Source organism: Zonotrichia leucophrys, chromosome 9 (assembly GCF_028769735.1).
Source record: "Zonotrichia leucophrys gambelii isolate GWCS_2022_RI chromosome 9, RI_Zleu_2.0, whole genome shotgun sequence".
NCBI lineage: Eukaryota > Metazoa > Chordata > Aves > Passeriformes > Passerellidae > Zonotrichia > Zonotrichia leucophrys.
In genome coordinates, this window is record NC_088179.1 from 3,143,603 (window position 1) to 3,166,630 (window position 23,028).

The 23,028-nt window shown below is 41.2% G+C and overlaps 1 protein-coding gene across 5 annotated transcripts; it reads right to left on the bottom strand.

The window, feature by feature from the left end:
- Positions 1-1,238: 1,238 nt before the first annotated feature.
- NMNAT3 (nicotinamide nucleotide adenylyltransferase 3) lies at positions 1,239-22,329 on the bottom strand. Of its 5 annotated transcripts, none has more exons than XM_064720840.1 (5): positions 22,055-22,329; positions 13,598-13,734; positions 6,624-6,807; positions 3,072-3,178; positions 1,239-1,777 (listed from the first exon to the last, which is right to left on the bottom strand). In XM_064720840.1, exons 2-5 carry the CDS (start codon positions 13,704-13,706, stop codon positions 1,368-1,370), a joined length of 810 nt encoding a protein of 269 aa, XP_064576910.1. In that variant the 5' UTR covers positions 13,707-13,734; positions 22,055-22,329; the 3' UTR covers positions 1,239-1,367. The 5 variants fall into 5 exon arrangements, with proteins under 5 accessions (XP_064576910.1, XP_064576912.1, XP_064576911.1 ...); XM_064720842.1 differs by lacking the exon at positions 22,055-22,329 and adding an exon at positions 21,898-21,955; XM_064720841.1 differs by lacking the exon at positions 22,055-22,329 and adding an exon at positions 21,057-21,201.
- Between the last annotated feature and the right edge of the window lie 699 nt (positions 22,330-23,028).

The following is a 23,028-nucleotide window of genomic DNA, read 5'->3' on the forward strand; positions in this document are numbered from 1 at the left end:
CAACCAGCAGAGAGGAGCATGGATTTTCCCCACTAACATCAGAGCTCAAGCACTGAGCCTCACAGATGTTTGCATATGGTACAACTGAACCCCTACTGGATATTTTATCTACTCTGGGGCTTTGGCAATTGCTTCTTCTTGAGAAGACTCTGGAATCGAGAAGAAAAGAAACCCACTTGTCTTAGGTTGCAATGCAAGAGGTAACCAGAAGTGTGTGTTCTATCACCATCTGTTAAAACCAGGTGGGGCAGTTTTCTTTTAACTCTCCCCCCAGCCAACCCTCCCTCCAGGAGATCTCTGCTGTCCATGGCCACTGAGCGTCCCTGCAGGGCTGATCCAATCCCAGCATCCCATGGGGAGATGCTCCGCCCAGGGGAGCAGCCAAGCATTCCTCCCTGAATCCAATCTGAGCCTGGCACAGCACAGCAGCCTTTGCCCTCTGCATTGCCAGAGGAGCAGCTTTCTGCTGCCCTGCATGGCCAGAGGGAGCCCAGGCCCATCTGCAGCAGCCCTGGAGCTGCAGAGGAAAACTCCCCCCTTGTGCAGGATCCCTGCTGCAGCAGAGCCACAGCTGGCACTGCAGGAGGGCTGAGCCCCCATGGATGGGGCTGGGACACCCCCTGACACACAGGGGGGCAGCTCCTATTCTCACTCTGGCAGTGTTTTCGTACTACTACATTGTATTTTCATTTCCCTATTAAGTTGTAGTTTTTAGTTTGTTTTTTAAAAAATTATTATTATACATATTAGTAAAGAACTGTTATTCCTATCCTTCTATCTTTGCCTGAAAGCCCCTTAATTTCAAATTTATAGCAATTCAGAGGGAGGGGATTTACACTTTCCATTCCAAGGGAGGCTCCTGCCTTACTCAGCACACTTTCAAACCAAGACACAGCTTTAAATGTGGGGATGAGGACTGCCTGTCATTTGAGAACCTGGAGCCTTAAAAGTGGCAGAAGTAGCATGTGCATTTTTAAGGGCTTGCATTGAAGCAAGATTAATTTCCATGTCTTGGCCAAATCGCCAAAAATCAAAAAAGTTATTCAGGGCCTTATAAAGTCAAAGTTTAGAAGCAATATATATTCAAACGTATATCTCTCTCTCTCTCAAGTTATGGTTCATTGTATTTTGCTGGTTTAGAACAGTAAGGATTGCAGAATTACAAGGTAGGAAAGTACTGTATTTGACCCTTAAATCATATTTATTGACTTACTGAAATTATTGAAATACTAAGAATATTTATTGTGAAGATCTCCTTGTTTTTATTTTCACAAAGAAGCTGTTCAATTTCAAGAAATTTTGGAGTTTCCCTTCATTATTAATAAGAAACAACTTTCTCAAGAGATTTACATGACACAGTGCAGGAATCAGTCCCTCAGAGGGTTCAGTGCTGTGTTTTGCAGCCTGAGGGGCTGCAGCAGCTGCCCCTGGTTTGTGCGCTCGCTCTCCGCGGTGTAAACGTTGTGCTGTGCAATGTAGGCAATGACAGAGTCTGGGATCAGATATTTCACACTCAGCCCTCGGCACAGGGCAGAGCGGATCTGTGTTGAACTGATTTCATTCTGGATCCACTCTCTCACTAGGAAAATATTGTGCTGAAATTTAGATAAAAGCTCTGATTCCTGGATGAGCTGGGATGGATCAGAGCCAGCCCGGCTGATGCAGACCAAACCAAACTTCCCCACTATTTCTTTGATGTCTTCTTCCTTCCAGAGATTGGGTGTCTTAAATGTCTGTAGAAAATCAGCCCCACAGAGCAGCTTCAATTCTGGTAGAACTGGAAAGACAAAAGGAAATAACAGAAGTCTTATCCTTTCTCAGTCTTCTAGGAAGTTTATACTTAAAATCAGTTTTAACTCATCACTTTAGATTTTTTTAAAAAATTATTTTTTAAATTATTTACTTTTACTCCAGGCTTTTTTTCAGAAAGTTGCAAGAAAAATTCAGTTTAGGTTTTTATGTTCTGGTCACAACTACTTTATCACCTACTTCATCGCCAATCAAAGCATATTGAATATTATCTGTACACAGTTAAATGAGAATTTTTACTCCACTCAAGTAATCCAAAAAGGGGAAGAAGGAAATAAAGAGAAATAATTTAGCACAAAGATTAGACTTGGTTGAACCTGGCTACTCCACACCATCCTGCCCTGCTGTTCTTTATTGTCTCTATTTCTTATTTGGTGTTCACTGCCGAAGCCCCAGCACAGAACTCTTTCCTCAAACTTCTTCCACAGCACTCATCATTATTGTTGCACAAACATTGACCAGGTAGTTTCACAGCCTTGTATTCATGTGAAATGAAGAGGAAAGGAGGTTTGCCTTCACTCTACACTCGTTTGATGGTTAGCACATCTGCAAGTCTTCTACAAACACCTTAAAAGGAGATATTCAGAATGTAAGAAACATTCCAGTGATGATGTGTCAAAAGTGTGACTTCTTTCCTCCACCAACTGTAAAGATACAACTCCTTAACAACCAGCAACAACTGAAATGTATTATTAATGTCCAAGAGATGCTACAACACTGGAGGAAAAAGGCAATGTACCAGAAATCCAGCAGCATCCTGGCAAGCCATAGGGCTAGGGAAGATGATTAGATAGGGAACTGAAAACTGACATTGTTTCCAGAGCCTGCCATGCCTCTACTGCCAACAGGAGCTTTTCTGGCCAGCAAACATCCTCATGGCAGCATCACTACTGTGCTATCCATACACTCTGTCCATTGTCTAACACTAGAAGTAGAATTCTAAGCAATCCCTGTATTTTTTATGAATGTATTCTGTGCTTTGCAAAAGAAGCACGGCCACAATGTACATCTCTGACAGAGCTAGAGAGTTGCTTATAAAATCAAGAATCAATACAACTCCAGGGTCTCTTATCTGTGTGGGAGCTATTACAGAACAACTGCCCCAGCAGGAATGTTGGCATTTGGCATGGCTTGGTTTTGGCACGCAGCTCCAACCCTCAAAACTCACCAGCTACTATGTTCAATTTTCTCTCTACTAATCTGGTAAAGCTGTAGAGTTTTTAATGATAAACACAGCATCATATTTACAGTCATGAACCAACCTGGTTGCTGGCAAGAAAGGGAGTCCACTGTAGAACTTTCTGTGGGAAGTTTGTTTCTTGTGAACTCCTTGGACTGGAACGTTCTGAGTGCTTCATTATAATGGTGCCTGCATTTAAAATAAAAGCTCCTGTGTGAGGTAATTCTCAGATATGCACCAAAGTGATTACCAGGTACTTTCCCCTTCCAGAACAGAGCCTACTTTTCTGCCCTTTGGATTGGAATACCATTAGTTACATTTTGTAAATTCATGTGTGATCTCCTTAATGGCATCCTGGTTTGTAAATTTTTGAAATTCCATCATTATAGCAATTTTGGTAGCTACTACATTTAAAACATAGAGGGTTTTTTGCCTGAAACAAGACTAAATCTCACTTCAATCAATAGCTCTGATTTTTTGGTTACATACAACCCCTCATGATAGTGTTTTTGTAACATGTGCTCTGTTTTGAGGAGGAGACATTCTTATTCTCTCTCCTCCTCTTCTCCACAAAAATATGTTCCCTGAGTTTTCACCTTGCTGTTTTCCTGTTTATTTTAATTAGAAGAATCACAATTCCAAGAAACTAAAAATTCTCATAAGATTTTTGACATCTGCTGTGCTTCTAATTTTACTGAGTCCAGATCCAGGAAGGCAGGCAAGGATCCCTTTGCATGTTTTTCCAGGTTTCTGCTACTTTATCCTTTATCACTCCTCATCCCTGAGCCCCCCTGCAATAATGGTATTGCTACCTCATGGCAGTGGCCTTTTCTTTCCAAATCACAAAACCCTGCTTGTTTAGAACAGTCCCTGCCTTGCACCATCCTGAGCCAGGCCTAAGCATTGCTAACATTTGCACAAGCCAACATTCCACTGGCCAGGAAAACTGCACAGCCAAGAGGTGAGGCACATATGGCAGCAGAGAGTGGGTACCAGGAGCTGGGTCTGTGCCTTCCCACACACCCAATTTTAACCCTGCCTTGCTGTAAACAGGCTGCTGCTATGTATAGCCAAGCACACCGACTGTGTGTCGTGCTCTGACATTCTTGGGCCAGGATTCAAAAACAAGAACGTTTGGCAAAGAGCTCCCTGCAGGACCAACATTACAAACACTGCAAAATCTGAGCTGCCCTGGGTCTGCTCAGCAGCTCAAGGGCTGGAGCAAGTGGGGCTGCATTACTTTAGACACAGCAAAAAGGACAAACCCATCTGCCAGCTTCTCAAGCGTTTTCTGAACTGTGTATGAAGCTTTGAGTAACTACAGAGCTAAATCACAAGCACAACTCAACAGAAGTTGGGTAATGCAGATCTTTGCCAATTTTTAATTACTGTGTGGTATAGCTGCATGCCAATCACATCCACAGGAGCAATGACTGCAGTCCTTTGCCTTCTGACAATACTTCTTCCTTGTCTAGGAATACTCATCAACAGCAGCTAAATGGAAAACAGCTCTATTATGTTCCCTCCTCCTCTCTAAGAAAAGCCTTGGGAGAGTCTCCAAGATTTCCATACTAATTTAATAGCACTGCCATAAGTGGGATTTGAGCTTTGCTACTTTAAATTCTTTTGTGTCACAGCTACTTGGGATCCTCTGCAAAATCCACAGGTTTTGATGAAATGTGACATTTTTATTGCACTCAGTTAAAACAAGTACTGTAGGAAAAGGCCACTCATGTGTTTTAGGACTAAATGTTCTACTGCAGGTAAGTGTACAGCTCAAACCACTGATAACAAGAGACACTTAGGTACAATAAAGATTTCCTGCGCCTTGCAATGGGAAAATCTCTTTCTATTGGTAGTGAAGTCTCCTACCTGAGGGAGCTTATTGTGAAGGCAGCAGTTAGTCCTTGGTATTTTGAGGAGTGAGGAACCCATAGATTAACTCTGAATGAATGTGAAGAACAACAACTCTACAATAAACCATTGCCTGTTTATACTTAGTAAGGCCCTGCTCTTTTTAAATCTTTTATTCACCTGTGACACTTAAAATACAGTGTAAAGCACAAACACCTGCATTTCATCAAAATGCTGCTTCCCCATTCAAGGGACAAGGTTCAGCACTGGATTATGGCACTGGTTCAGCTCATTAACACACATCAACATTTGTGGACAAAACAAGATTTAAGCTCGTTTCTCTCCTTAACAAGCATCCATTTTAACATTTTGTGGATTTCCTAATATAACTAGAGGTTCACTTTTTAAGCAGATGGGAAGTTTGGCTGTTCATACCACATTGCCTGAGCAGAAAATTATTCATATAGGTTTTACTTACTGGATTTCTTATCCTGAAGAACTTGAAGTGGATTTATAATTTACAAACCCTGTCTTGCAGGCAGTACTCACTTCACTTGGAGCTGTGCAAGACCAAAGTAGGAGCACCTGATCTGTAAGTCTGACACTGCTTCTCTGGAGGAAAATGGTTTGACTGAACTGAAGTTTAGGACAAAAGCCCCATAACCAGGCCATACTCTAGGACAGCACTTGATGACTTCTCTAACTGGGACATACAGTTATGATCAGAGAAAGAACAGAGTTTTCTGCAAAGATAGAAAACCTCCCACCCTGATCCTGCTCTGCTGCCTGGAGGGAAGGGGCAAAAGGAGCAACTGGATGTCTGTGTTCCTTCAAGGAAGCAAATAAAAGCAGATCTAAAAGGCTCTACTTTGGCTTGTAAGTTTCCAATGAATTCTTATAGATGCTTTTGTGAAGTAACAGGTCTGGCTTTTAACTGCCTTCAGAAAGAGCTACAAGAGCTTTTGGGGCAGCTGTGGGAGAGCACAATTTAGAGCCTTGAACACCTGTTTCCACTTAGAAAGTCACCTAGAAAATGGGGATAAAAATGAAGCATCAATGGTAGCTCTTAAAGCACATTTGCTGTAGACTTCCATGAAGGTTTCCAGTTATCTGTTACCTTCTGTAGCACCTTTTCCAGAGAGCAGTTAGCATAAGAAGTTTGTGTTTTCACTCCCTGCCCCATATGCATTCATTACCATATGGAAAGGACATGTTTTAAGGTCCTTGCATCAAGTTTTGGACTACTTGTTTAATTTCTCCTCCCAGCACAAAATCAAAGCAAACTCTGAGATTTTGAAGAAAACATCAGCAGTTATGAGCTTGGGCCTAATTTACCATTAGTGTTAATAAGAAAACTTTACAAGGATGTGTGAACAGATAAACCTGGAGGCATAATACTGCTACCATAGCTAACCTGGAACAGAGATGTTCCTGAAGAGCAGCACCATTTGTGAACTCTCTTACTTTCTGATCACAAACTCTCTATCACCTGCTTAGAGACTTACACCCAAGAAAGGTAACATGGGAGGCAGGAACTTTTCCTGCAGAACCCAGCAGTGGCCGTCATTTTGCAGAGGCTTCCCACATGCATCCAACTACTTGAAGGACATGAGGGCAGGACCATGGTTATTGCACAGGTCTGGGGGAAGCAAATGAAAGATTCCTGGTGGGGAGTCCTGACTTGCCTGGCTGTTTCAGAGCAGCGAGTTCTGTGTGTTGACATGGCAGAATTTTGGCAGTCAGTAATTTCATGAAGACAAGAAGAAGATAGTGTAATCACCTTAATACTTTCACTGTCTCTGTCCAGGTGTCCTGCTGGCTCTCCCAGGGATCCACACGGATCCAGTCAGATGTCTCCAGGGCCAGTCTGGCCATCGCCACCCGGTGCCTTGCTGACACCAAGCCTTGCTTCCCATAGCTATCACCAACAGGAGACATTATGCCTTCAATCACCTGGTATCTTCCTTTGGGAAAAAATAAAAGAAAAGTATGAAAATTAAATCCTCTTCACAGAATCTTGAAAATTTAGGGTGGATAGGGCCTTGGGAGCTCACCTAGTCCAACCTCTTCAAAGGGTAACATCATGGTTAAGGGCAAAGGTTTGAGATGCTATGGACACCTTGATTTGGGTTTTGTTATTAATCCATTCCCAGCAATTACAAAATTAAAATGCAAATGTTTTGTTACTCTGTGAATTGCTCACAGTTACTATCATGTTTATCCTAATAAATGACCCAAAAAGGAAAGCTGAGTAAACAGACAATTTTAAACCACGTAGACAGAGTAATAATTGATGTTGCACACTATCAAAATTGTTAGATGGAATTAATTTTCGTAGTCCAGTTAGTACAGCTTTGATATAGCCAGAGCAAAGAATGACTTAACTGACCACTCCTTTGTTCTTAGCTATCTGATCATTGTTATTTATCAGAATCATTGTGCCTTCCTTTGCGTTAAAGCAAGAATTACAGCACATTACTGCAGCTGTGATAGATGTGCTTCAGACAAACCAGAAGATTGAAGCACAAAGATGGGGCTAATGGAGTCTAAAACAAGACTTGGAGCACTGTGCTCCCCACATCAGCTCAGCAGCCACTGAATGCCTTTCTATCTGGCTGACTGTGTTAAATACATTTGACAATATGCCCCTGGTTTTCTACCCCTGCAACACAACATAACACAACAGACTGGTTAGATTTTGCAGTTCTGGCCCCAAACTAGGAAACAAAAATAAAGCACCACAACAAGCTGCAAGCCTTGAGAAATTGATAGGAGAGGAAGAGTGTTTCAGCTGAACAGAAATGAACAGAATTATTTTTTATGTAGCACATGCATTTTAAATAACTATGATAAATATGCTACTGAAGAGGGGAAAAAAAATCCTTGTCCTTTTTTCTAATTCAATTATTTTAACAGAGAAACTTCAATGCAGCATGCTACCTTTATTGCTTTGTAAGGAAAACAGCACCCCTGACATTTCTGATACTGGTACATGACAATTTAATATTCCAACATGAAAATGTCACTCTAGCAATGTCACATTTATTTTGATGTAATAAAATTTTCAAAAGAACTTCATTGAATTGGACTTAAAAAACCAGCAGTAAGATTCAATGAGATTTACATCCTCTTAAGATGTCAGTTCAAACCATCCTCTGTTTTAAAATATTCTCATTACAGGCAAAATGAGCAAGATAAAATTTTCCAGCATCATGCAAAGATGTGTATATAATTAAGTCCATCTCTTGATTTGAAATTGGAAATAATTCCACTTGATTTATGAACAGCAATTATTCTCTCGTACTCTGGTATTATACAGTGCTATAACAAGTTGTCATTTAAAGGGAAAGAAATTACAGTTTAAATTCATTTCTCGTTTAAAGGGAAGGAAACTTTCTTTCAAACTGCAGTTTGAATTCACTACTACGTTAACCTTATTAAAAGGTTTTTCCTACAAGATGATTTTATTTGCCATGTTTCACTTTCTTTACATTTCTATGGATATAAGTTCTTGCCTTATAACTTAAATGAATATATTAAATGAAAAAAATCACATTTCTGTGAGCTCATGCTAACCAAGCATATGGGTCTGCCACATCCTTGTGAGATGGAAAGATTTCAGTCTCTAATCTGCCCTTGAGCTGCATAAATGAAATGAGATCAGAGCTTCTGGTGCCATATCAGCTTTTGCCCAAGCAGAAATGAAACCAATTGGAAGAGAAAAAGCAAGGTTGGTAACACTTCAAAGAGTCAAACACAGGAATGGCTTGAGGAGATTCACAATGGAGTAACCAGCACTGTGCAAACAGGATGCACGAAAGCCTTCCTAACAGGAACACAAGCTTTAGCTGTCAAAATATAGGAAATAATTTTATTACTGGCTCTAAATAACTTCTTTCCAATTCAGTAATTTAGAAGTTCACTTGCTCAAATATGCCCCTCAGTTTTGGCACGTGTGTGAAGACAAAATAATTAAATTCTGTCACCTGGGGCTTTTATTAATGTCCATTGCAATTCTCTTCTCTCTCCCATAAATTATTACAGGTTGTTTCATATCTTCCTTGGTCCAGAATTACCTTCAAATCCTATTTCTCTGGAATTCTATTTGTTTTCATCATGTAGTTTGTTATTATTACTTGTCCTAAATATGTGTAAAAGTCCTCCAGGCCCTCAAGTGGCTTTGTTTTTCAAAATATACCTACCAAGAGCAGCAAAAAAGTTCCTCTTGCTATGAACTGGCATTTTCTAAGAACTGTTTAGGAGAACTGCCTAGTGCTCAGAAAGCTAAATATAACAAAAGGAACGAAACAAAGACTGTTCCTTAAACATGTTAAAGAAGATTATTAAGAAAAATAGGTATTTAGTTTTCTGTTATCAAGGTGTCACTGTAAATTGTCACAAACACTAACATAAATTGTAATGCTTAATTAGCTTATTAATACTAAAGCAAATTTATCAAATGCCAATTCATACAAAATTGTTTGTGTATTTTGGTGAGGCTTCTAAAGATTAATTTCTTCTGGTAGTAAGTCTGTAATTCACTGTAATTATGCCAGAAGTCAATAACAAAAGTAAATAACCACTACAGAAAAGCAAATAAATGAAACACTTCTATGCATTTAACTCTTGCTCACTGCTCATTTCCTCTCAGTGTCAAGGGACAATGCCCCAAGAGAAGCTCTGCAGCTTCCTGGTGTTACCCTAGCAGTGAACAGGAGAAGCTGGAGGGATGCAGCCAGTTGAGGTGAGCAGTGGTTTGGCCTCGGTAGCACACACAGGAGGCACCAACCTGAGACCATGGGAAGTGGGACACTGAAAGGGACATACCTGGTCAGGTCATGGCCAGAAGGGTGTGCTGATGGGAGTCAGTATGCTAATGGCATGCTAATGGGATGCTAATGAACTGTTCTAGATTAGGTCATGTTTCTGGCTCTTGTTCTCGGTTAGTTTGGAACCTGTCACGTTCATGTCCCAGCTTGCGTTGGTGACTGGATCCTCACCCTCAGAATACCCCTGTATCTTGTTATGCTCCCCACACCCTCCTGTCTTTGGATCTTGCCCCTCAGATGATGAGGTTTCTTCATTTGTTATTTTGCTATTAAAGTTCTCTATTTTTGGGCAGGTCCATTGTTCCTGTCCCTCTGTTTTTGCCACGTTCCCCCGGCTGGTCTGGACTTGGGGTTGCAGAGAGCCAGACTGTGACAGAACCCAGTAATGGTGTCCCATTTTCCCCAGTTTTCATTAGATAATAACTCATTATCCTTCACCTTCCCCTGGCATTTGTCTTGCCACAGATAACACATCTTGTCTTTCACCCCCTTCCTTTGACCTGCATTGCTTTTGGTCTCACCTGGAAACTTGGGGATATAAGTACCCTCCACTGTCAACACTTGAGAAACAAGATTAAAAATATCTTTAGATTGATTCTAGTTCTATTTCTTTGGTCTTTACTGTCAAATGAGGAATACAGTCACAGAGAAGTAAAAGTACTTGATATTAGGTATTCATACTCCAAAGGCATCTGCCACAGTTTCAAAAAACAATTTTAAAACAAGGGACTGAGTATTGGAAAATTTTAGCTTTGTCTGAGGATGTGTAAAGTGCCAGATTCAAAAGAGTAGACAGAAAATCCAGGTAAAGAGAATGATTTGAGTCATTCAGGCACACATTGCTATGTGTGTTGTATTTAAAAGGCAGCATGACAAGATTTATTGGCTGATATTAACAGAAAAAGGATGAATTACTTGACATGTGGCAATGAAACTGCACTTAAAGAAACCCAATAAAATGTCTTACTTAAAATAGGGATGTATGAAAAATAAGATTAGGCAGCATTAGAAACTGATGTGATGTACAAAAAGCTGGCAGACAGAATTACTGGAGATGTCAGTCAGGATGCACATCAGGGATACTCACACCATTCATGGCACTGAAACCTGCCTCTGAACTCACAGAATCCTGGAACTGCTGAGGTTGGAAAAGCCCTCTGAGATAACTGAGTCCCACCAGTAACTCAGCACTAGAACATCTCCCCAAGTACCACATCCACACATCCTTGGAACACTTCCAGGGTTGGTGCTGAACTCCAGCCAAGCCATGGCCCAGCTCATCATTTCAGCCTGATTTGTGATGGAGCAGCACTACTGAAGCAACAGGAGGAAGAAGCCATTCCCAAGCTGTTGGAACTCAGTGCATCCCTCTGGGTGCCCAGAGCTGCCAGGACCCTGCCAGGGGGCTCGGAGACCCTGGCACACAGCCCAGAACACCTGTGGGGTTGATTATGACCCGTGGAGCAAATCACCAGCTTTGTATGAAGACCTGAAAGCCACATAAGTTTAGGTGGTATGATAATGAAGTTATCACGGGGTGAAAATGTGAATTTTAGGATTTTTGGTGTGGGGGTTATGGAGACAAGATGGAGGAATCTGGGCGTGTCCAGCCGTTCTCCTTCTTCTTCTTTTCTCCATTTTCTGCAGTGATGTTGGCACTTTGGGGTTGGTTTAGAGTAGAAGTGCACTGTCTAACACAGGTGATAGGTATTGGGAATTAAGTGTAAATATGTTATACGTAGTTTGCAGTATAAAAGGACAACACAGAGTGCCTGTGGCTGCCCTGCTGAGCAGATCTTGGCTGGGCAGAAAGAACATTTTATAGATAAGAATTAATAAACAACCTCAAGACTGAAAAGTGAAGAGTCCAGACTCGTTCTTCAGATGCGTGGGCCGAAACAGAGACACCCTGCACATCTCAGGGCAGAAATTAACAACCAAAAACCCAAGACCAAGTCTAGGAAACACATCCCTCACACTAATCAATTAATCCCTTACTCATTTCAGGCATCCAGTGTGGATGTCAGCTCCAAAGTGCACTGTTCCCTCTGAAAGGGAACCACTGCTGCCTCAAGTCAGACAACTGTTCTCCAGCCCCTCCATCAGCTCCCAGGCTGCAGCTGCTGCTTCTTCTCAGCAAATAAGCTCCAATTTCTCCTCTCCTTCCCTGCTAACCACAGAAGTAGAAAAAGGGCTGAAACCATGAGAGAATGACCAATAAATTTGCTGGGTAGGAATGGTTCTGCTATAAAAGAGGCATCCAGAATCAGTCATTTTTATAGCATGCTGCCAACCCCTTCTGCTTGAGAAACTTCCCTGTCAAAGAAGGGTCACAGGTGGGGTTTGAGCACCCACACATACAAACCACACACCCAAACATACAGCACAAACACATCCAGCTGCTCCTGGAGCTCCTGAAGGGGCAGCCACCTCTGCTCAGGATGGGTAAAGCTGCTGCAGGCACACTGAGGGCTCTGACTTTGCTGCCACGCTGGGTGAAGCTTTCAGAAAGTGCAAAGACAATGCTGTAAGCAACCCAGACACCAAAGAAGGATTATCCAATGCAGAAAGTCCTTGTACTTGTAAGGCTTCACAAATTAAAATAAGAAGCCAAAAGGCAAGTCGCATCCTGCCCAGAACTAGGCATTGACATCAGGTATAATATAATGCACAATTTCCGTTTCAACCTTTCAGAATTTCATTTTTAATATGATTATTCATAGATTTTAAGCAAAGTACCCTGACTAAGGGGTGGAGTCTTTCTAAACTGACCCTGGGGCAGACCAGACATTAAATTGATTCAGACAGAATAAGAATTAATTTCCCAGTTCAGTCCTTCTTTAAAGGCAAAGAGAAATGTTACTGGACTACAATTTATGACTTAAACAGAATTACCAGTTGGTCTCATATTACCTTTCTACTCTGTTCATATCTGGGTAGCAGAATAATTTATAAAACTACGGTGAAAAAAGTAAATGGAAATATCTTTTTAACCCTTTATTTCTAGTCCTGCAGGAGCAACAAAATAATGTTAGTTCGACTTGTAGAGGTCGAACTCTGTAATTCCTCCTCATGACAGTCAAAGCCTCCTCACAGGATATTCTGAGTGTGCAACTGATGCTTTTACTGCACACTGGTATCAGTGGGTTCCCAGGTTCTCTCCCCCCTGCTCAATTTGACAGCCAAATTCCTTTTACTATTATTTGCAGTTTAGGTTCCTACTGAACCACCTCCCTGGAATCTTGTCTGTCAGATTCCAATAAATAATGGTTCCCTCCCAATCATTTCCAAAAACATAACTGCATATATTAGCTGCAGATGGAAAAAAATAAAAAATCCCTGAGCAACTAAGGAGCTGCTCAAGCTTAGAGTTCAAGGCTTTCCAGTGGCATTTCTGATTCTTTCTTAAATTCCTGATGTTACCACCTTGCTCTTTTGTTGCCAAAACATTCTAGCCTGTGGCATCTTGCTTTTCTGATCTTTTTTTAGGATAGATGAAGTGCCTCTTAGTGAAGACAGATAATGAATAATTAACATTTCATCTTTTCTTCAATTTCCCCCGGCTGTCAAAACTGCTACCTGAACTCTTCTTCATATTGAAACACATTGTATCAGAAAAGCACAGAATTAGAACATAAAAGATCTTCCTAAATTTCAAAATTATTAACCATATCATTTCACAAGGTTCAGACAGTGCCATGAGCAGGATCTTCAAACTGCTGATAAAACTTTTACTCTACCTGCATGAGCACTCATTATACTTGCTTATACACTGAGGTAATGCCAGACTTTCTATGCTGAATATCCCATGAAAGCTTTACATGAATATCAGTGAAGAATATTAAAATGAACCCAGCTGTAAAGTAAGAGCTGATCTAAGTGAGTATTAAAACTCACTTTTGAGTTTTTCCCAGGCCTCACTGACCTGTCTGGTGCAGGTGGTCTCTGGCCAGCTCAAACAAACGCATGTGCATGTTGGTGGTGGGGTTAAAGGAGCCACAGGCCAGGAGGATGACAGGGATCCTGCTCCTCATCCTGACAGCAAAACATTACAGCTCCTTCCTGAAGAAAAAAAAAAAAAAAAATAAAACAAAAACATGAGAAAGAGGAGTCTGCCCTTGGTTCCTGAACTAAAAGGAGCTGTTTCCAGGGCTGGGTGTTCCTGGAGTATCAGTGCCGTGTCCAGAGATCAGTCCTGTCCCAGCATTCAGACCCTGCTCAGGAACACAGATGCTCCTGGATATTAATTAGGAAAACAACAATACATTCTGCTTCCCCACACACAGACATGGCTACAACATACTTCTAGAAATTTACATTGCTATTACTAAATCCTGACAATTTGTTTTTACTTCTTTTTAATTTTTAACTTGCTTTTATTAGCGAGAAAGGTTTTGTTCTGTCTTTGTAGCCATTGATAATGTTGGTATCCGCAGGCCTGCTACAAAAGCAAATTTTATTTTTAAAGTAACTCCTTTCAATGAACCTTTGCAACATGTGACAAATCCTCATGTGCAACACCCAGTCCTGCAGTGTGACTTCCCGGGAGCTGGGCAGGCAGCACTGGGGGCTGGCAAACGCTTCCTGCCAGGTTATCAGCATGGGCATGGGGGGCTCCTCTGCTGGACTGCAGAGCAATGGGCAGGGCACCTGCAGAGGGAGCACAGCTGTGTCAGGAAATCTGCACGGCGTTAAAAAGCTGTGAGGAGCCTTGCAGGGGCATTTACAAAAAACCCTCTCATAATTTGGTTAAACTGTCAGTCGTCTACTAAAAATGTAGCAAAAATCAGTTTAAATCCACTGTGCTTGGAGCTATTTACTTGCATAACTCTTTTTAAAACTAATCCAGAATACAACTGGCATGATAAAAACAAGTGTGTCCCACATCCATGTCTGCAAATCCAAAGTCTTTTCCTGGAATTTGAAATCTCTACATTGCTCACACCTGTATATCATACAAACACCACTCTCCTCCCTTCTCTGGCCTCCAGCCCCCCCATCAAACAGAATCTTCCTGCAGGAGACACCTGCATCCCAAACTTCAGAACCCAGCCCTGGGATAACAGACCGAACCCAGCACAGATTGTGTGTTCTCATCAGCCAAATCTCAGTCTCCTTATGCATTGTAGCTGTAGCTCAAAGCTCACTTCTTGTAGTTACCAGTTCTTACAGTCCCTTTTTCCCTCTCCCCTTTCTCTGACTTAGAACAATTTAATAATAATGGTGAAATCCATGCCAAGTCCATGTTTTATAGCTGCCAACCCAATCAGTTCATTTATGGAGGATTTACACCTGAAGACTGGGACTGTACCATGGAACAGCACTCAGTGCACCAAGTAACAAGTGTTAATATTGTCATTTGTGACTTTTTCAACCTTTGACATTTGAACATTTTTACTGAGAAAATCCTTTGAAGTATTAAGTGCTATCTGTACCTCCAACATCTAGTAATGAATACAATGGTTTTATAATGTTTTTATTCTGTTTTCCTCATTTCTTATCATACTAGGGGAGACATACTGGGGAGAAAACACTTGGCTGTAGAGCCACTGAAAGACAGGAACAGTTTTATGGTCTGTGATGGGAGCAGCTGGAGGAAGTTCCTTTCACTGCATCCTGCTCTCTCCTCTGCTTTACCATCCCTGTGCAAACACAAAAACTCACACATGAAAAATCTATGCAAAATGTATAGCTTCTTTATTGAGAAAAAACCAAAACTGTTCTTTTGTTCAGTATCAGCAGTTCTGTAAATGCATCTCCATTGGATGGGGGAAGGTGTTTCTGCCCTGAAACTGAGTAAAACATCAGCACCTGGATGGAGCATTCATTGCTGGCTCACAGCCCTCCCATGCTCCCTCCTGTTCTGATCAAGTGCAGTTTATATTTCCATAGCTGTTCCTTTATTTGTCATCTCAACTGAATGATTGCTTTTGCTTTCCTTTTAATTCTACACATTATTCCTCACCTGAAACAAAGGTGTTGGACAGTTTTATACCCTTACTCATTTATACCCTGGAAACTCCAGGGAAAGACTTCAACCTGTGACTTTTAGTGATAACCAGACATACTGACAATGGAAATTCAAAAATAAAACCACCACCACTACCAAAAAAACCCAACAAAACAAAACCAAAACATAAAACAGAAAAAAAAAAAACCACAACAAACCAAGATTGTACTTATAGAAAATAAACACATTGAAAAGCATCTCACAAGGTGTTATACATCTAGAAACTCATAAACACCCTATATATATATATATAAACACCCTATATATATAGGGTGTTTGTGTATATATTTTAATGTTTGTTTATATATTTTAATGATTGTGTTTGTGTTTGTTTATATATTTTAAATATATATATTTATTTTTAAATCAGTGTTTTTATTTTTACTATCCCCAAATATGGTGCACCCTACACCTATTTGACAGGTCCAGGACAACTTTTAGTATTTGAAACAAAACTTTCTGATTCAGTTGCTATCTCAGCTGGTATTAATTAGTAGGGGGGCTTCAAATCATTAGAACACCTTACTCAAAGTAACAGAAAAAAAGGACAGTAAACTGATTTTTCAGCTAAGCTGCCTTGAGCAATCCAACCCTGGGGGAAGTTTAGACACAGAGTCTGTGTGCCCTGCTCTGGGCCCGTGTTCCAGCAGCCCTTGGCAAGCAGTGCATTCCCAGAAATGCCAGTCTGCAGCTTGGGAAGCTTCCAACAACAGGGCCATGGTGTGGCAATGCAGAAAAGGGCACTCACCTCCAGATGGGGAGGCCACACTCAAGCCATAGAAAAAAGGTTTGATGATGGACAAAGCATCATGATTTTCATTTGATAGTTCCTGCAAGTTCTGTCCCTGGTGCCTGTATTCCTACAATATGTCAATAACAGATGATGTTACAGATGACCACACTTAAGTTCTGCTGAAAGTCAGTAATTAGAGCCATATCTGATTAATTATCAGCAGCAGAATGGAGTGCTGCAGCACAGTCTGATTCATGAGCTGTTAAATTAGTAAACTGGAGAACAAGGCCCTGATACGTGCACGCTGTGAGCCACTCACCCTTGAGGGAAACATTTCTGCAAAAAGCACAAATAAACCAAATCCTAGCACAGGATTAAAGCATTATCTCCTCGTGTGAGGGGGAATCTAGATTAATTTAGATGAAATTTAGATTTAAATAAGTTCAAAGCTGCTCAATTCCATTCTTTTACTGGGCCACATCATCCCTTCATACAAATTCATGCAGATGCAATGGGACCAGCTGAGTTACATCAAGTGACACTAAGAATTTCAGAGTTGTGAGACAGATTTTGAAAGTCAGGAAATAAAACTACATTAGTAGCTGACCCAAATCACAGCAAACCACAGTACACAAATATCCCTAAAAATATGATTGGATATGAGAGTTTGTCATGCTGTCAATAATAATAATTCTCTGCTGCCACAGAGAAGTTACTCCAGTCAGTAAGTCCCCAGCATTTGCTGTCACCAAAAGCAGTCCTCCACAACAGTGACAAATATTTATCTGTATATCCCCACCTTCCCCTTAATAATGAACATATGTACCTGGGTGAGGAAAAATGGAAAATGCATAATCTGGGGCAGTATTTAATTTACTCATCAAGAAGTTACTTACTCCAGCCACAAAGGATTTTACAAGGAGGACATATATATTACACACAGCCCAATATGATGCTGTAACCCTCCGAAACAGCTTTTTCAGGGCCACATGGTGAGTCATATTATTATTATTAAATTCCAGTGATTCAGGTGGACCCCATCTGTTTGACTTTCACTGCAAGCCATGACAGGATACACAATTTCCTATCAAATTCACTGTATCAGAACCATGAAGCTGCTCCTCCCAATCCCCACAACAGACTTTTAGTCAGAGAACACAAATCCCACTGCAGCTTCAGAGAAATCCCAAGATCTGCTTTCCCTCCTCACTGCAGTATTCAGCAGAGCAGCAACTCATTCAAGCCTATAAAAACATCTGGGCTTTTTCACATCTGGGCTTTTTCACATCTAACACAGAAGATGGCTCAAAACACAGCAAATGCTGCCTTTGACAGTGCACAGGGGGGTTTGCCTGAGACAGACGATTTGCTCACTTTGGGGACCAAATTTTCCCAGCAAAACAAAACACCTCATAGAAAACTGCCTGTGGCCCAAATTAAAAGTGCCCCGGTGGCAGCCAGAGAAAGCAGCCTCAGTAGAAGGAAGTGTCTCCTCCTCTCCCGAGATTATAATTCTTCAAATCACAGCACACTTCACTCTTGCCATCCCTTTATTTCAGGCTGTATTCCCTTCCACAGAAGAACCAACCAAACCTCTCCATCAGTTACATCTCTAAAACCTAAACATGACTTATGGCTCCATTTGCTTGGAATGAGTTTTTTCTTCTGAATGAAACTACTTCTCTGTTTTCAGTTTCCAATCCCCAATCTTTCTGCTTCACTACTACAGAGAATCAGCAGTCTAAAGTGCCTAAAGGAGAAAATTCACCACAAAAATCACTCACTGACAAAGCACAAGAAATATAAATAGTAAGTTGAGCACAGGACTCATGCAGTCTGAAATAGATGCAAATATTGAACCTCCAGTTAATAATGAACACAGCATTGCCTTCAACAATTTTGTGCTCTGAAAAATTTGAGCACAATTACTGCTTAGCACAAGGTAACAAAGATTATGTTCTCAACACACACAAAACAGAGCCTTTGAATTCAAGTGAACAACACATTTTTTTAGCCTGTGAGTTGCTGCAAGTTTGTAAATAGAATTCCACAGTGGGGCACAGGAGTGTCTGATCTCAGAGTCCAGCCACTGAATTATCCACAGAGATACTCCCATGATAATATCCTAGTGCTTTTCTAAGTATTCTTAAGAATATTATATGTTATTAACATTCTTAATCATCCTGCAAAATCATGCTTACAGGCTGCTCATTGCCTGAACAGCAACAAGGAATACAACAACTCAGCAACATGGAAATCTGAAAACACTATTCCTGCACATCAACAGTAAACTACCATATTTTTAACATCCATATTTGTGCATTTATTAAATATTCTGAGGTTATTTCAGATTTTGTGCTGTCATTAAACAGCAAACATGTAGATATAACCACAGCATAACATCCTTAATGTTATTTTTCTGTGTCAGGGAAAATAGTGAAATAATCCCATTTTGTACAAAAGGCATTAATTATATTCTAACTGCTCATAAAACACTTGACAATACTTAGGCATAGAGCTCTGCAGCAGTTCCTTCTGGTGATAAGGCCAGTGATACTCCACTAACCCAGAACCATGCAGAAAATAAGTAAAAAAGGAGCAGACTGGCCAACAGCTCGTAGCCAGTGTTTGCTGGGTAGTGCAGGACTCACTGGCCTCACACACCACCACTCCCTGCACAGTTTTGCAGCATTTCCACAACTCAAGAGAATATGATCATCTCCTGTATCTTGCATTTCCTGCAGTATGATGTTTATAATTACTGCTCCAATAATCCTAGTGATCACTCAACTCCCTTCCTATTCTTTGTGCCCACATCACACTAATAAATAAGCTTTTTCTTCTTCTACAGAAGAATTGTCTAAACTATTCTGAGTCCTCCTTCTGTTTGCATGTACGAGTCAGTCATCCACAATGCACAATATACTGATTTACAGAAAAAGAGGATTCACACAGAACTGCAGCTCTGGGAGCCTATTTTTAAGCAAACAAACTGCTGATTTAGTGAAAGCACCAACTTATCTGTCAAAACAAACTCTTGCTAAAACTTCAAGAGTTCCTGTTGAGAAGCCATTCAGAGTGATTTTTTTTTTTGTCTATCAACACTTCTGTAATTTTCTTTCAACTAGTAAAACACACTTAGCATATCCTAAGGCAAATCTCAGAAATGGAGCTCGCACACAAATGGAAGATAAATTTAAGTAGTAAAGAAAACATCTTCAATCAGCTCTTATAAAGCTGGTTTTACAAGGCAGCAAGCTAATGAAACCCCTAGCAGTGCTACTGCAGAACACTCAAATGCAAAATAATTATATATAGCACCTACAGCATGAGACAGGATTTCCAGAACACAGAGCAAGACCTGCCTGTGCCAGATCACTGGGCTGCATGGCATTTCTTATGCTTTTGAAGTTCCCCATTATACTTTGTGACAATTTTTTTTCATTTCTGCTAATTATTGTTCAGAAAAACGCACAGTGCTTGGTGAGAGGGTGACATCCACACCAGAATTTGAGTGGTAATTGCACACCCTGTTATAAATGAGAAGCTTGACTAGGCCAATATTCAAGCAGCAATCAATTTATTAATTAATATGGTAAAGTATGAGCAATACAGCACTGGGTACAGCAGGGGAAGTTTTCCCTCCAACTGCACACTGAGGCTTACAGGTATTTATAGGGGTACTCATCAGCTTTCTCAGCAGTTTCTATTCCCAATTTTTACATCACAATTCTATACACTATTGTGATTTAGTTTTTCTCAGGATGTATCCCAAAAGGAGCATCCCCAGATGGTGGTGGTCTGGTTTCTGAAAGAAGAAAGACAAATCCCATTTGGTGAAGTCCAGCTCCCCAGATATGGGTCCACCTTTTAATTGCAAGGACTATAAATCTCATAACAGTGATGTCCAGCTTCCCTTGGTCAAAACTATAAATCCTTGAGGTGATGTTCATCTTCCTTTCTCAAGCTGCTTTTCTCTGCTTTATTAAGGTGTGAGATAAGCATATTTCCTTTATATATATTCCAAAGCTGTAGTTTCAAGGATACAAGCAATATTCTAAAATTATACTTCAAAAGGTTATTAATGCAGAACTCTTTAAGGAATAACTACAAGCAAAAAGCCACATCCTTAATGCTTTAATTCCAATGCTCCCAAATCAACCAAGGTTAATTGCAAACAAAGAATAGGTTCAAAGGCCTTCTTCCATGCTTTACTTTCTTCAGTTATTATTAGAATTCACAACTGTCCCATTGTCGGTCTGCACACATATCACAATCAGAAAAACACACATTGCCTGTGTGTACCTGACACCAAACACAGCTTGGTATTTCACAGCCCTCAGCTAAACCTTCACTTACCTTAAGTAGTAAAACTTTTAGAGTAGCTATTCTGAATATTAGAGTAAAATAGCATTGAACTGAAGTATCTAAAACTCAACAGTTGACACATTGTAGTCCCTCTTTCTTAATAAACCCAAGCAAATTCATAAAGTATAAAATTACCTCAGCCCAATATTAAAGTTTATTTGGAGAAATAGAAATTAATCTATTTTTTTTTTACTGATTTCTGAAACAAGGCAATGCTCTCAATCTTAGAGAATGGGTCTCAGTCCCCTTACCCTGTAGGGACTCAAAACTCACCAGGAATTTCTGCAGTTACTGTGGGAACACCTTATTTTAGCCATAACTCCTATTTTTCACATAGGAGCACACAGGGAAGGCACAGTCGGGCTGGGACACAGGCAGGGCTCCAGTGGCACCTGGGCCTTGACAGCTCCACCTGCGACTGAAACACTGCAGCAATTAAATCCTCAGAAATCATCCCTGCTATGAAACCCAGTATGACTCATTAAATTATTTTAAAAGGCACAAGCTCAAATTCCCCTCTGATGGGACTGCCACTTGTTGTGTCCTCCGTGTTCCCCACACGCAGCTCTGCACTTCTCAAAGGTCTTTGAGATCATCTCAGTGCTAATTAGGTTGTCACAGACAGGCTAAATTCTGAAATCTGCATTTCTGAAGTTAGAGGCACGAAGGCAGTTTACACACAGTGGAACCAGCCTTCAATAGCAAACAGCACCCGGAAAATGAGCTCACACGGACTGTACTGCTACAAAGCTTAAATAAAACAAACACCGTGCTTTGTTTATAAAATCAAACAGCAGCTGCTGCACCCTCTGAAAGCCGGTGAAAAAGACGAGTAAGTTACGCGGCGAAAGCCAGATGGATTGAAATAAACTAAAAGTAACCATATCTGCTGTTGGCCTCTTTAAAACCCTCACTGCACTTGGCTAGGTGCTGGGGGAGGGAGGGGGAAGAAGGGGAAAAAAGCATTCTGTTTTAAACACACGCACACAAACACACGCACACACACACATATATATATAAATATAATAAATATGTCTATATGGCAGTGGATAAGCGTTTATCGGGTGCGTGGCGTGGCCAGCCCAGCAGCCGCGGCCGGGGCTTTGAGGCCTACCCGCAATACCCGCAGTGCCCGCAATGCCCTCAGCGCCCGCTCCGCGCCGCGCTCCCGCCCGAGCCCGCAGCCGCTCCCGACTCCCGCCGGGGTCCGGCCGCCTCCTCCCCTCCTCCCGTCCGTGTGTCCGTCCGTCCGTGCTTCCTTCCGTGCTTACCGCAGGACAAGCGGGGTCCCCGCGGTTGGCAGCGCTGCCCCCGGCTCCTGGGGCAGGCTCGGGGCAAGCTCGGGGCCGGCCCCGCGCGGCCGGGCCTCCCCCAGCGCCGCTGCCCCGCGGCAGCCGTGCCGCGTTCCACAGCCGTGAGTGTGCTCTTATTGTCACCTGAAGGTGACCTCTACAGCAGTGAGTGTGTTTTTACTGTCACCCGAAGGTGACTTCCACAGCAGTGAGTGTGTTTTTACTGTCACCTGAAGGTGATCTGCACAGCGGCAGCCGTGCCTCCCTCCACAGCAGTGTGAAATACAAAGCTGTGTTTCGTGTCAGGTACATGCAGGCAATGTGTGTATTTGTGATTGTAATATGTGTGGAAACCGACCATGGGACAGTTATAAAGACGAATTCTAATAATAACTGAGAAAAATAAAGCATGGAAGAAGGTCTTTGCTCCTATCCTTTGTTTGCAATTAACCTTTATAAGTCTTAAGTTGATTTAGAAACATTTGAATTAAAGCTTTAAGGATGTTGCTTTTTGACAGGAACTTTCTGCTTGTAAGCCTTAAAGAGTTTTGCAATAATAAACTTTTGAAGTATAATTTTAGAATATGGCTTGTTGTAAGGATCTTTTGAAACTATAGCTTTAGAATATATAAAAAGGAGACATGCAGCTTGAGAAAGGAAGATGGACATCAGTCACGGACTAATAGGTTCGACCAAGGGAAGCTGGACATCGCTGTTATGAGATTTATAGTCCTTGCAATCAAAAGGTGGACCCATATCTGGAAACTGAACTTCACCAATTGGGATTCGTCTTTCTTCTTTCGAACACTGGACCCCCACCATTTGGGGATGCTCCTTTTGGGATACATCCTGAGAAAAACTAAATCACAATAGTGTATAGAATTGTGATGTAAAAATTGGGAATAGAAACTGCTGATGAGTAAAAATTGGGATAGAAACTGCTGAGAAAGCTG